The sequence below is a fragment of the Poecilia reticulata genome, linkage group LG17 (genome assembly GCF_000633615.1).
Source record: "Poecilia reticulata strain Guanapo linkage group LG17, Guppy_female_1.0+MT, whole genome shotgun sequence".
Taxonomy (NCBI): Eukaryota; Metazoa; Chordata; class Actinopteri; order Cyprinodontiformes; family Poeciliidae; genus Poecilia; species Poecilia reticulata.
The window spans coordinates 16141092-16155598 of record NC_024347.1 but is presented as its reverse complement, the minus strand read 5'-3'; the positions used below and the strand labels follow the sequence as shown (position 1 = coordinate 16155598).

General features: G+C 39.6%; 1 protein-coding gene across 3 annotated transcripts in view; it reads left to right on the top strand.

Annotated features, from left to right (window-relative positions):
- The window catches only part of zeb1a (zinc finger E-box binding homeobox 1a), a 93404-nt gene extending 84048 nt beyond the window's left edge, over nucleotides 1-9356 (top strand). For all 3 annotated transcript variants that reach the window (XM_008433929.2, XM_008433927.2, XM_008433930.2), the window contains 6 exons: nucleotides 1413-1568; nucleotides 2518-2720; nucleotides 3503-3629; nucleotides 4020-5788; nucleotides 6742-6898; nucleotides 7893-9356. In XM_008433929.2, coding sequence (XP_008432151.1) covers nucleotides 1413-1568; nucleotides 2518-2720; nucleotides 3503-3629; nucleotides 4020-5788; nucleotides 6742-6898; nucleotides 7893-8575 — 3095 coding nt within the window. In that variant the 3' untranslated portion in view covers nucleotides 8576-9356. The remainder of the gene's footprint in view (nucleotides 1-1412; nucleotides 1569-2517; nucleotides 2721-3502; nucleotides 3630-4019; nucleotides 5789-6741; nucleotides 6899-7892) is intronic.
- Nucleotides 9357-14507: the final 5151 nt, after the last annotated feature.

Sequence of the window (14507 nt, the reverse complement as noted above, 5' to 3'; positions counted from 1 at the left end):
CACACACACACACACACACACACACACACACACACATACACACAGCTGCACCTGTCCCTGACACAGCTCAGCAGGAAGAGGCGTGGCCTTTGGCTCTGCTCCTGTCTGCATTTAAAATGCCTTATTTCCATAGCAGCAGTGGTTACAGTTTCACTTCACTCCTCGTTATCAGTGTTTTCATGCACAGAACATGAAATGTCTTCGTTCCAGTTCCTTTTTTGCTGCTCTTACAGGCTGCAGTTTGCAGTACAAAGCAGATGTTTTTGATGCAGCAGGTGGAAAAAGCAGCTGAAGCTGATTTGAAAAACTTTATCGAGCAGAAATCTCCTTACTGAAGTGCTATGATAAATATTTAATAAGTGTAGAGAAAAGATTCTTCGGTTTGGCTTTCTAGTTTTTACTGTTTAGGATCTTAAAAAGAAAAGTAAAATCTAAAACTTTTGGACAAAGTCTCTGTATCATGACCCAAATCCATTCTTGATGATGTTTCAAATGAAAAGCTCTTTAGCACTTAGCACTTTCTAATACATTTTGAGCTTTTTATAATGATGCAGCACACTGTTTTTTATTGTAAATACAAATACAAAAGATTTTCTGTTTTTTAAGACTTTTATTTTTTTACAACAAGCCTAATAATGTAATTTAAGTGACTGATGATATAAAACCAGTCCCTGATTATTTTAAATGTCATCCTAAACTTTCTTCTTCTTATAAATTAACATATATCAGTTTTATTAACATCCAAAAATTGCTCAGGGTCTCAACAGTTTATCAGGTTTTTTTGTTCATATTTTAGTTCACCAATCAGTGCATACAAAACAAACATTACAGGCTAGCAGACAGAGGTAACAATCTACAAATAACCAACTATAAGCAAAGAGAACAATCATTAAGGTAAAAACACCACAAAAAAGTACAAATTAAAATGGAAATATTGTGACAAAACACAGAACATAAGCAGGTGGCATCACCACAAAAATTTAATTGCTTAACATATGTGGGTTAAGATACCGTTTTTTTCTTTTTGTTTAGTTTGTTTTTTTTCCTCTTTTCTAATATACCTTGTTTTAATTAATCTGGAGTCAAGTTGTTTGGTTATTAGAAGAAGTAGTTTGGCTCTCCCTAGTGGTGGTCCTTCAGATCCACATTGAATTAGGACTGATTTAATGCCAGTAGAAACTGTACATGTCTAAAACACATCTAAAATTACTCTTATTGTGGTAATAACATTTGATTAAATTATTTATAATTTGAAAAACATTAGCAGAAGTTTTGCAATTAATCATTGAAACAGAAAGAAGATCAAAAGCTTCCATCTATTTGAGGATCATGTCTGAACGCTGTGTGTAGGTAAACTCCTCCGCTGCTGAAATGACCTCGTCTGTGTGTGTGTGTGTGTGTGTGTGTTTCAGTGAAGGAGGAGTGTGTGTCGGAGGAGGAGGAGGACGAGGAGGTGAAGGACGCTCTAGTGGAGGAGATTCTCCAGCAGAGCGACACCGCCATCATTTATCCTGAAGCTCCAGAGGACGAGCAGAGTCCGGCCGAGACAGGAGACGCTGATGAAAACGGTAACAAAACACCGCTGTGTGTTCACCTTTCTGCTTCATCACATGGAAATACCAAACATCATTTTCTGATTCCAAACAAGACGCTGAACTAGTTGATGTCAAGGTGAAAAGTGAAGCACAGTGTTGGATGAGAGTCCCTTCAGACATTTACAGTGTTAAACTCGAGAGCGACGCTGAAGAGCTGTTGACTGGAGGTCAGAGCGATGCTTTTTACCTGCAGCTGTCCTTTCAGTGCGTGAAGTGGCTGTGAATGTTACGGCACAAAGTTATAGAGTTCATAACGATGTGAATCTGTTTTGTTGTGGGATGAGAAAATAAACACTTTCAGGTTTTTCAGTTTATCGCTCAGAATCATTGCGATTAAGGAAAAATAATCTACCAAACTGTTAGCCTCATAGCATAATTTCTGAAGTTATATTTCAACATTTTGCATAATCAGGAAAAAAACATGGGTAAAATATAGAAAAAGGGGATTTTGTAACAGCTGTTCTGATTTGGCCAAAATGTCTATGAGGCTAACAAAACACTAAATTTCTAACCTTTAAAGTCCTAGATTTATATTTAAAAGCCATCTTTTAATTCACATCATTGGTTTTAACTTGCTAACCATCTGGTTTAAAATGAACCAGGTGCTTCACATCTGAACTTAATCTAGTTTAGGGGCCATTATCATTTCTTATACAATTTTCAAGCACATTAGATCCATAAAGCTATGCTAAATCAAATTATTTTCATTTTTCTTATTAAGTAAATAGCTGTACTTCAACTCTGGTCATTTTGATTTGATTTGTGCAGATATGTGATTCTGACAGTTTTCAGAGGAAAGTTTTCATGCTTAAATATCAGGAGAAGTATAAAAAAATAGCACCAAAAAAAACAAAACAAATTCCTCTGTGGAGACAGAATCAGATGCAGGATGACAAATCTGAAGAAGTTTTCTCTTCGCCAGGCACACCCGACAGCTTCTCCCACTTGCACATTTGCCCGTACTGTTCTCGGGGCTACAAACGCAACGCCTCGCTGAAGGAGCACATTAAGTACCGCCACGAGACCAGCGAGGACAACTACAGCTGCTCGCAGTGCAGCTACACCTTCACCTACCGCTCGCAGCTGGAGAGGCACATGAGCCACCACCGAGGCAACAAGGAGCAGGTAACACCTCTCAGCCTGAAAGGTGTCAGCTCACACGTCTTAACAAGGCCGCAGGGCACCACAGTGAGACCGAGATCAGCTCTGAAAATCAAACCACCAGCAGCTCCAGCAGGAGTTGATGGGTTTAATTAGTGAGTGTGTGTGTTTGAATCCTTTTACTGCTTGATTGGTCCCACAATGAAAACGCTGTGGGCTAAACTCAGAACTATCTGTCCGATGTGCTCCAAACAAACTCCAGGCCTCTTCTGGATCAGCAGGGATGAATTTATTCTTTTATGGTCAACATTAAATAATAAAACTTTCTCATTATTGTGGCATTTAGAAATAGAAATAATTTGGGTAATTCTGTCTTAAAACAAGATGAGTTTGGTTTAATTTAACTTAAAACAGCGAGAAAAAAGTATGTGTGTGTTTTTATTTAGTCTATGCACTAAAGCTGCATGTGTCTAACACTCAGTGAAATGTCAACCCAAAGTAACATTTTTAATTTGTTCTTTACTTTTTATCTGGTGTTTTTACAACTTAATTCTGAAATTAATAGAAATTGTATTATCATTGAAATTAAAAATACGATCAGTCCAGTGCAACATGCACTGCTAAAGACATTCAACATGCATATAGTACATTTACAGGCATGTAGGATGCAGGTACAGACGTAGTTTTTGACTGCATTAAGTCTGCTTTTTGCTTTGGGTTGGAAACTGTTTTTGAGTGCAGAAAGAAAATTGCACTTTTCAATTTGTGCAAATTGATTCTAAGGAGACTTGTGTTTTCTGTCTCAGCGTCACGTTTCCCAGTCCACAGCAGGATCAGGAGGTACAGGTGGAACACGCAAGTTCAAGTGTACCGAATGTTCAAAGGCCTTCAAATACAAACACCACCTAAAGGAACACCTGCGCATTCACAGCGGTAAGGAGAAACCCGACACTCACAGTACCAACATTTATGTCCCAAACTGTGACTTTAACAACAAAAGTACACTCTGAACCTGTAATGTTTAAATATATTTTAGATAAAAGACTAGAAAGAATTAGAATATCATCGAGAATATGTGTTTTTTGTACAAATAATGAAATATTACTTTTACTGTAATGTGCTAATAGCAGAGTAAAATTTTTGGTTTTTGTTTTTGCACTTAGCATTGACCTTAGTCAATTTTTCCAGATATGCTCTAAAGCACTAATTTGTGAACTTTCAGTTGAATAAAGACGTCTGTGTTGAGTTCAGTGATTTATAAAGTAATAACAGTATTTTAAAGTTAATTCTCTGAGCTGGAGGTTTTATTTAATTTGTTTTTAGGTGAGAAGCCATACGAATGCTCAAACTGCAAGAAGCGATTCTCCCACTCTGGCTCCTACAGCTCCCACATCAGTAGCAAGAAGTGTGTGGGAGCTGCAACTCAGAACAGTGTGACTGTAACGGTGGTGAAGACCACGTCTCCAAGCACTCAGACTAAACCTGTTGCAATCGCTCCAGCACGACTTCCTGTCAAAGAAAAGACTGAAAGCAAACCGCTCCAGGAGCAGCTGCCCGTCACCCAGATCAAATCCGAGCCCGTGGAAATCGAGTGCAAGCCGGTCATGGCGGCGCCGGCGACTTCAACCGGCACCAACGGCGTGGTGAACGGCGGGGCAGCGCCGCCAGCGGCAGCCCCAGCAGCAGCCATCCCTCAGAGTGTAGCCATGGTCGTCCCAACGGTGGGCCTCATGTCGCCGGTCAGCATCAATCTGAATGACCTGCAGAGCGTGCTGAAGGTGGCGATGGACGGAAATGTGCTCAGGCAGGTGCTGGGCTCAGCCAACGGCGTTGTGGCGCAGGGAAAGCAGGGAATTGTAGTCCAGCAGCCTCAGCAGCAGATCATCAGCCTCCCCGCCTTTGTGGATCACGACGGCACCACAAAGATCATCATCAACTACAGCATCAGCCCTGCAGCCGGCACCAACGCCGCCGCCGCCCTGCCCACGCCGCTCGTCATCAAAAACAACCTTCCCCCTGCTCATGTCGTCACCACCGCAGCAGCTGCCACCCCGACCGCAACAAAAACGGATCAGCTCGAAACGCCTGAGGTAACGGACCTCAGTCTGAAGAAAAATCCAGTAGCAGAACCCATTAAAGACACAAAGACGGAGGCAACGGCGGAAGAAACCGTGAAGGAGTCGGAACCAGCTAAAGTACCCAAATCTAGCAGCAGCAGTACGTGTTTACTGTGCGACGACTGTCCTGATAACCTGGAGGCGCTGCATCTCCTGCAGCATCGCAAAGCTGCCAACGGGGAGGCCGTGGACTCGGCCGCGTTGGACCCTTCGTTTGCCGCTCTGCTCAGCGAGGCCGGTGTGATGCTGGAGGAGCCACCAGTGGAAGACCTCCTCTCACTCCTCAAGACTTACTTCGCCTCCAACGCCAACCCCGGTGAAGAGGAGCTGACAAAAATCTCCAAGTCTGTCAATATTCCCACAGAAGTGGTCAAGAAGTGGTTCATCAAGATGAATTCTGGGAAAAACACAAGTAAATGTCCCACTGAGTCGTCAGATCCTCCAGAAGAGACTAAAACCACAAACTCCAGCTCAGAGGAGGCTTTGAATAACGATGAGAACACCAGCCAGGAGGAACATGACCGACCTCAGTCCCGCGCCAGCTCGCCGTCAGACTCGCTGTCTCTCAGCGGGGATCTGGTGATCGTCAAAAGCGAGCCAGAAGACCCAGAGGACGCAGACTCCCAAGCAGAACCTCTGGACCTCTCTCTCCCCAAACATGAGATCCCACCATCAGAGAAGAAAGCCACGCCTCCCCCAAAGCAGCAGGAGCATCCTCTGAACCTGACCTGCCTGAGGAAGGACGGCCAGACGCTCTTCGTCACCACGCCTCAGAGCACCAACCCCGTCAACATCGTCACCACCGCCCAGCTGCCCACACTGGTGGCCATTGCCAGTCAGGGGACGGTGGGCTGCCTCAGCGCCATCAACACCACCACAAAACGCACCATCCTCATCCCCCAGCTCACCTACACCTACGCAGCCGCCACCGGCAACGCCGCCGGAGCCAAGACTGTCGTCCTCAACGGCCATAAGGTTGGTGCTGCTGCAGCCTGGTGGGGCTCAGCTCCACACTGCGTCTCCACTCTGGTTATTCAGGGAATGTGTTTGTCAAAGTGGGGGTCGCGGGATCCTGGGGGGGGGGCAATGGGGACAGGACAGGGGCCCCAAAAAACTGGAGGGAAGAGATGGAAAAAATGTTTTAAAAATTTAATCTTATTAAAAAAAAACTACAAAAATTTTAATCTAATCATTTTTAAAATCAGAAAATCTAATGATTGAATGATTATATGTTATTAACACCACAGGAAAATTTGCATTTCAGTGCAACACATCCGAAATCTTTTTCAAAAATCATTTTTTTACAGCGAAGAATTAGGGTCATACTAAGAACAAATAAAAAAAGAAAACTTAAATGGCAAAAATAAAGTCATAAAATTATGAGAATAAATTCCTAATATTAAGAGAACTTGTACGAGAATAATATGAGAATAAAGTTGTCATATTTTGTGAATAAAGTCTTAATATTGTGACTATTCTCATATTATTTTGACTATTTCATATGAATTTATTCTCTTAATTTTGTTAATTTTTTCTTGATGTGTTACTACATTCTGTTGCAATCTCTATAATTATTATAAAATATAATAATTTATTGAAATGTTATTTGCCATTCTCATCTTTCTGATTGGCTGCCAGTTAAATCTATAAAGCTGCATAGTTGGCATAGCAAGCGCAAAATGCAAGTTTGCAAGTTTTTGAGAAAAGAAAACAAACAAAAGAAGCAAAGGAAAATCTGAAGGAATTAGGCAGCATTTACGCTAAACAAAAGTAATAATTAGTGAATAGTGAGTAAAAGTGAGAAAAAGTTACTTGACATATTTTGCAGCCTTGTCTGTTGGTTTCCCAGCCAGAACCTAATGCTGTTTGGGGGTCTTTTAATGGAAAAGCGTGGGAACCCAGATTCAGGAAGGTGTTTTGTTGTGCAGGAGAAACGTTCAGAGAGCAACACTGACGGGGCTTCCTCTGCAGAGGAGCAGGACAGCAAGAAGCGGCGGGTGGAAAATGGCGTCTATCCCTGTGATCTTTGCTCCAAGGTCTTCCAGAAGGGCAGTTCGCTGCTCAGACACAAATATGAACACACAGGTATTCCTCCCACACTTCATGCAGTCTGACGATTCAAAACTGACTCAACTTCACTCTGGGAAGCGACCCTGAAACTCCAGTCACCTTTTATAAACATGCAGTACTTTTCACTCCTATTTGCATGTTTTCACTTTTAGTCATGCTACAGATACAAACTTTATTGCTTGAACAATATGCATGCAACAATACAAACTTGTTTTAACTGCACATGAAGTAATGGTCAAAAATATAATTGTAAAATTTAACACATTGTTGTCCAAACTACTAAAACTAACAAAATATCAAACAATTCCTTCAGTCTCTTATTTCTCACAAAAATCGAACAGGTTGGCTCACTATGGGCGTCTTTTCTTCTTCTCTGATTATCGCTCTCCTTTCTGATCCTGTCGGTTTACATGTAGGTTTGCAGTTGAGATCACAAAGTCCCAATAAAATATGATGAAGTTTATGGTTTTAATGTGATAAAATGTAAAAACATTCAACAGATGTTTTGTAGCTACTACGAGTTTCCATGACACTAATTATTAGGGCTGATTAATTGTGATGAATGGATCTCTGAAATACTTATCAACTAATTCATCATGATAAGGATTTTGATTTATCGTCACCATGATACATTCAAATTAATGATGTTAAGATAAAACTAAAGCTGACAGCTTTATTGGAAATGTTGATTTCACTATTTTCTCCACTGAGAGCATCAGTAAAATACTGTGAACAGTTTATTGACATAAATCGCTCTTTAAGTAACTGAAGAAGCCTGTTTTAAATGGAAATGTTTCCTAAGAAGAGAAGTAATAACTAATTTATCTTCATTTTTATTGCTATCACAATAGTAGAAAACATTGTGATAAAATTCTAAGTCCATATCACCCACCTCTACTAAAAACAGCTTTAGTCAGGTTAGCTTTAGGGTTGTAAGAGCAAAATGTTCTATTAAAATATAGTTCTAGGTTTTGGAAGTGTGTCCTCCTGACGCTTGTTTCTCCTGCAGGAAAACGGCCCCATGAATGCACCATCTGCAATAAAGCTTTCAAACACAAACATCACCTGATTGAACACTCCAGGCTGCACTCCGGCGAGAAACCCTACCAGTGCGACAAATGTGGGAAGCGCTTCTCCCATTCGGGCTCGTACTCGCAGCACATGAACCACCGCTACTCCTACTGCAAGAAGGACTGGTCCATCCTGGGCTCCGGCCTGGGGTCGCGCAGGGGTCAGCTGGAGCTGGGCAGCCCCGGCGGCGGCGCGCTGTCGGACAGCCGGACCACGACGCCGCAGTCCCAAATGGACTCGGACGAGCGGGAGAGCGAGGAAGAGGACGACGAGGCCATGTGCATGGACGACATCCGGGTGGTGCAGGTGGACGACGGCGAGTGCGAGATCTACGAGGGCAACTTCGACGACGACGAGGAAGAGGAGGAGGAGGAGGAGGAAGAGACGGAGGCTGGGCAGGCGCAGGGGGAGGGGGAGGATTTCTTTTGCGACGTGGTGGAAGTGGAGCTGGAGAACGAACACGCGGAGAACGGCACGTCGGAGGGGAAACGCGAAGAAAAGGAAGAACCGGCGGGCGCAGCAGCGGAGAAACGGGCAGACTGCGAAGCAGAAACAGACAAAGTCATGAAGGAGGAATCGGACAGCACTGAGGAGCCGCAGGAAGCGGCGAAAACGAAATGAAGGAACCCGATTCCTCGGTCGAAGTCATTTCAGACAAAAACCACATCAAGAAGCAGCAAGTCTGAAAGTTGCCTAATCTTAACGGTCCACTACTGTGTACAAAAACCCAGGTGTGCCTGAACTTAGAAAAACAAAGACAGTGACTTTTTATTTGTGAAAAGTAAAATATTCATGTTTTAAAGTGTTTATAGAAGTACAGATTTGAAGTAGTACCATCTATCATCTTGTTAGACTTGTTACTGAGACTTCCCAGGTTTTTGTTTTTTTTTTCTTTTCCTCAGCCAGTCAGTGTTACTAATCTTGTTCTTGTTTGAAGACATTTTAACCTGTATAGAGAAAGATTTCTATACCTTTTTATTGCCAATGAATTTTCCTAAATCAGTATTTAATTGAGTTTGACGAACAAAAACCTCTGCACTACAGTATTCCTAGTTTACCTATGGATACATGCCTCATGCATCGTATGCCCTTCAGTGTTGTATATGTACGCTAGCTAGCGGGATGTTGTTTGTGTTAGTGTTAGTCTTCGCTAGCTGGCGTTCTGTTTGTTTTCAGTTTCGACTGTTAGCCTTAAGGAAAACTAGGTATTCCTGGGGATGGGGTGGGGGGAACGGGACGGGACGGGACGGGGAGGAGAAAGCGGCTTCTGTTTGCCATAACCAAATTAGTCCAATCAGGGAAGAAAAGGTCAACCTCAAAGCCAGCATCGGCACTTCTGTGGACGGACCGGAGAAGAGCTCCGCCTCCAGGCTCGTCTTCGGGTCCAAAACACACACACACACACAATCCTATCAATCTTCTCCTGCTTTTCCGTTCCACTTTATTTTCTCCGTGTCAGTGTTATCAGCTTACATTTGAAGTGTATGTGAAGGATCAGGTTGCTTCCTGCTCCACCCCGATGCCTCCAGCCTTATGCAAGACCTGTGTGCTGTTAAAAGTGCCATTGAACAGTGTTATTTCTTCTTTTTCTTCTTCTTCTTCTTCTTCTTCTTCTTCACATGTAGCCAGTATTATGTTCCTCTCTTATTTACACACCGCCCATGTTGGTTAATGTTTGTTAGCGCGCACAGAACAGCAAACTTGTCACAAATACAAGATCTTTTCAAATATCATAGGATGCATCAGTGACTAAGCAACTGCAGCATATTTTATCACAATGAGTTTTGTTCTCTATAGTTATAATCATTTGATGAAATATAATAACACACTAGCAAAGCTTAATGTTTTTTGCTGAAAATAACCAAGCAGCTGTTAAGTCAACTAAACCCATTCAGACCTGATGCAAACTTTTCCTTAAAGACTGAAGATTTAGAAAACTCAGGAGCCAAGGTGCTCCGGTTGCCATGCCAACCCATGCTAAAAATATTAAGACGTTTGCAGTTTCAAAGCCACTAAAGGTTTCTATCTTAACATTTTAAGTCATTTACAGAAGTGCCAGAGAAAGTCCTGGAGAAACCAGACGTATGTGACTGAAAACTTTTGATTTCTCCTCCCCCACTTGTTGCTGCGCACTGCCAGTCAGCAGAGAATAGCATGAGAAAACCACTATAGCACCACTGTTACCGTCTTATCCAAATAACGCTGCTTTAAAGCTGAAGTTGCATCAGACTGCAGGCTGGCTAACCTGAGCAGATAGCCCGACTAATTAACCAGCTATGTTATTGTTATACAATAACATTTTTATAAATGTTCATATCAATATGATGCAACATTTTAGCTACAGTATGAATAAAAACATGTTTTTTTATTATTATTTTGTGTATAAATACTGTCAAATTACCAGACAAGAACCTTTCTAGAAAGAAAGTCTGAGGCGTCTCGTTAATGAAAAACTTTGTGTTTTCTCATCAAATTATTTTTTAATCTTTGTTTATTCAAACCTATATTTAACTGCCACTTTAGCTTGTATAAATTTAAAATAGAAATAACAGTTTGAACCTTTTGCTTTTTGTTTTCATGCATATAGTTTCATTGCAAAAACATAAAATCTTACCAAGTATTTTAGTCTAGTTTCTGGAGAAAATATCTTTGTACCCTTGAAATAAGATAAAAATTATTATAAGTCAACAATTTCTAATTATTAATGAAAAAGTACTAGATATAAGCGAGATAATCTGCCAGTGGAAAAAAGACATTTTAACTTATACTATGGGAAAAGTGTCTTGTTCCGCTGGCAGATTATTTCTCTTACACCCAGAACTTTTTCATCAATATTAAGAAATTACTGACTTAAAACAAACCTCTGACTGAAAAGTTACTTCTAAGTTTTGTCTTATTTCAAGTGTACTAAGATATTTGCTCTAGAAACTAGACTAAAATACTTTGGATTTTGTGTTCCTGCTGTGTCAGTTATTTAATTTTCCCCATCCTTAACTGGATTACTTTTTAAATTGGTTGTAACCAATAAATTATTCTCAAAACACATTTGGAAAAATGTTTTTATATTTCCAATTGCACCCAGAAGAGTGATGACTAAAGAGGCAGCAGTAAGGAATTTACTGTGGTGATTTTTGGAAATGAAGAAAAAGGAGCCTTGTCAAAGTACTAATTTCCATTTTGCAGAATAAAATAAGTTGGATTTGATTGAATTCAGTCTGAAATGATTTTTGTGAAATGACTGATTTCTGATCTAAAAATGATACGATACAGAGAAAGGATAAAGTTCTTGCATCTGTTCCTAATGGGTTGTTTTGCCGCTCAGCGTTGTCCTGAACCTTTAAAGCTGTAAAATGTTCTCAGTTTAGGTTGATGTTTAGCTTGATATGGGAGTGGTTTTTTTTCCTAATCTGGTTTTTTTTTAAAAGAGAGGAAACTATTAGAAATATTAATGAATTAGAGCAGATTCTCTCTTGTGCACTTGTTTTTCCTCCAAAACAGAAGAACTGTGACAAGCTGTCCCGCACTTCAAGGTAACAAACATTAGTGAATGTGGTCTCTGAAGAGTTTTGAGTTGTTTTTACCCAAACAGTGTTTTATAGTGCTTTTGTTTTCTGTCCCTTTTTTTTTTTTTTTTTTTTGTTGCTTTTTATGTGTTTTTGTCAATAACAGCAGTATTTGATCCCTTTTCACAGGAAAAAAAAAAAAATCCGGTTTAGTTTTTAGAAAACTTTTTTATATTTATGTGTCTTATTTTTATATTTTCTTTTATGCTTATTTATTACACATTGTAGTGTACATTACTGTAGTTTGAATTGATACAATAATATATTTTAGTATGAAAAATACTCTTGAGGCAAACAAGAATCCCAAAATGTGGTTCTGGGAGATGAAGTTTGTTTTAACAAAAAACAGTAAAAAAAAAAAAAAAAAAAAAAAAAAAAAAAAAAAAAAAAAAAAAAAAAGATTAAAATAAAAAGTGTACTCTGTAAACTTGACTTTTGTTTTAAGCTGAGAAAATAAAGGAAAAAAAGACAGGAATGAAGTGAGAAATAGAAACTGTTACATGTGCATCCGTCGTTATTAAGCTACTGAATTCTGTGACTTTAAACGCATGAGTCGTCGCCGTTTTAATGAAGGATCTTGTTATGAAGTCGTTAATCCTCCTTTTTTTTATTTCATCAAGCCAAATCTGCATCGTCCCGCCGCCCTGTCTTTTGTTGTGTGCCAACTTTGTATTTTCCATTGTACCGTTGAAGGCTGCATAATGTTTGTCTATACAACCCTTTGTAAATCCACTGTCTTTTTGTATGGTTTTTATTTTAGGTTTGCTCCATTTTTATGACTCCCCATCACAATAAAATGTAAGACAGCATCTCTGAGTGACTTCCTGTCTGCTTGTGATTTGACACTTAAGAGTTACACTGAAGGAACAAATAAAGGGCTGAAGTTATCACTGCACTGTAGTTATCACGCTCTTATTTGGTTTTATGTATCACATTAAAGATCCATAAACTATAAAAATTACATATAAACTAAAATCTACTAAACAAACCAAACACTTATAAACAATCCCAAACTGTGCTGGAGAGTTGGCTTTATATACATTTGGATTTCTTTAAACAAAATGGCCAAACATCTCAATTTTACATCAAAAAAACATTATTCCTGGAATCTCATTTAACGCAAAACACATTAGTATTAATATGTGAGAAAAAAACCCACCAAAACTCTGTTTTTTATTAATACTAATATGTAATATTGTTAAATATTAAATATACTGCTCAGGTTCTTCATTCAGCAATCTGATCCAGAACAGGACGGAGGTCATTAGGGGAGCTTTCAGACGTGTGTTGTAGTTCTCCAATCAGACCACAAGGTGGCAGTAAAGTCTTTCGCCGTCATAGTGCCAAAAATCCCTTCGTCAACATTCCTAAGCAATAAACTAAAAACAAAAAGGCAAACATCAAATAACCTATTTAGTTGACTATATTATGGCAGAAACTCACATTTTATCGATTAAATATATGAAAAATTCTCTTCCAAAAATTAAAAACTACATAAGATGTAAGCAAATACTAATCTGTGACTTCAGTAAGTTTATTTTTATTGAATAAAATTAAACTAAATGTTTAATATAACTAGTTCACACCTCCTGATGAAATGGCGCTTTGAAAAGACAAAACAGGTCCGAAAATTCGAAATTCACTACAAAAGTCGTATTTAGATTCAAATAATTACCTAGTTGGTAATTAGTGTGAAAAGGCTAGGTGGGTTGGTAAAAAGTCGATTTGCATAGAGAAAATCTATTTTTACTTAAAAACAATATGATAAATCTTACACTTATGGGTGAACGGAACAAGGCATTTCATAAATATAAACCAAAATACTTGTACAAAATGCAAAAAGTAAAAAAAAAAAAAAACGGACACGAATGAAAGCATATAACCTTGGTAAATAAGCAGTTTCTTGCTTATTTACCAAGCAAGAAAATAAGACTGAAGTCGGACGTCAAAGTGCACACTACCGTTATTTTAGCTAAATCCTAATAAAAACATAATATATGCAAATAAACTGGCATTGCGGTAACATGAACTTCATAACGCCACTCAAATATGTCTAAACACCTCAAATCCACAACGTCTTAAAAACAAAGATGGCTGAATTTGTTCCACATCATCTATTCAGTCCTGCACAGATCTGCTGAGAGGAACACTTTGAGCTAATCTACAAAACAAACGTGAGGCTTGTCTGGCGAAGCGCAACAGAGCAAGAGTAATATCAGACCTGCGATGGCCTGCGGTAATTAAAGCTCATTTCATGCTGCTGCACATCGTGATGTTGAATACGTCGAGCCGTTTGTCAGAATTAATTGGCCAGCTCTTAAGCACATCACATCTGTCAATCATGCACAACCTTTCAGGCTCGGTTGGTCAGCAAGGCTCATGCTAATGAAGCTGCCTGAAGTGATGGCTAAAAAGGAGATGGCGGCGACAAAAACGTGCAGTACGTGGCTTAAAACTGCAGGATTAGTAAAAGGGAGGACATGGCAAATGACTTTATCCACCTACTAACAGATCCATTAACTATTTTACGTTTTTACTTGTGAATGTTTCCCCATTTAAGTTTTGTTAAACACACAAACACACTGATCAATCTACGTAATTGCGGAAGCATTCTCCTGTTTCTTCTGGACATCCTTGTGTTCGCTCCTGTGTCCCTTTGTGTGTTTCCATTACAAATATGCGCAAAACTCTGTCGGCTAACGTCGAAAAATCACAATTTTGCTGTTGCACTGTTTCCATTAAATGAGAGACGCGATTAATATCACACACGTTGTTCTCGCGGTAAGTCATTTAAAAACGTCCTGTCATTCTCCAACTTCCTGTTTTCTTCTTCTTCGTGGCTTTCGCCGGCGGCAACATCCGGTTGTCGATCATGTGACTGTGTGACGCAGTAAGTTTTTTTTTTTTTTTTTTCCTTCTTTTTCCTTTAATTAAACAATTCGAGCTGTACAGTCACATGGCATGTACATACATAAAGACGATAAGTCTCA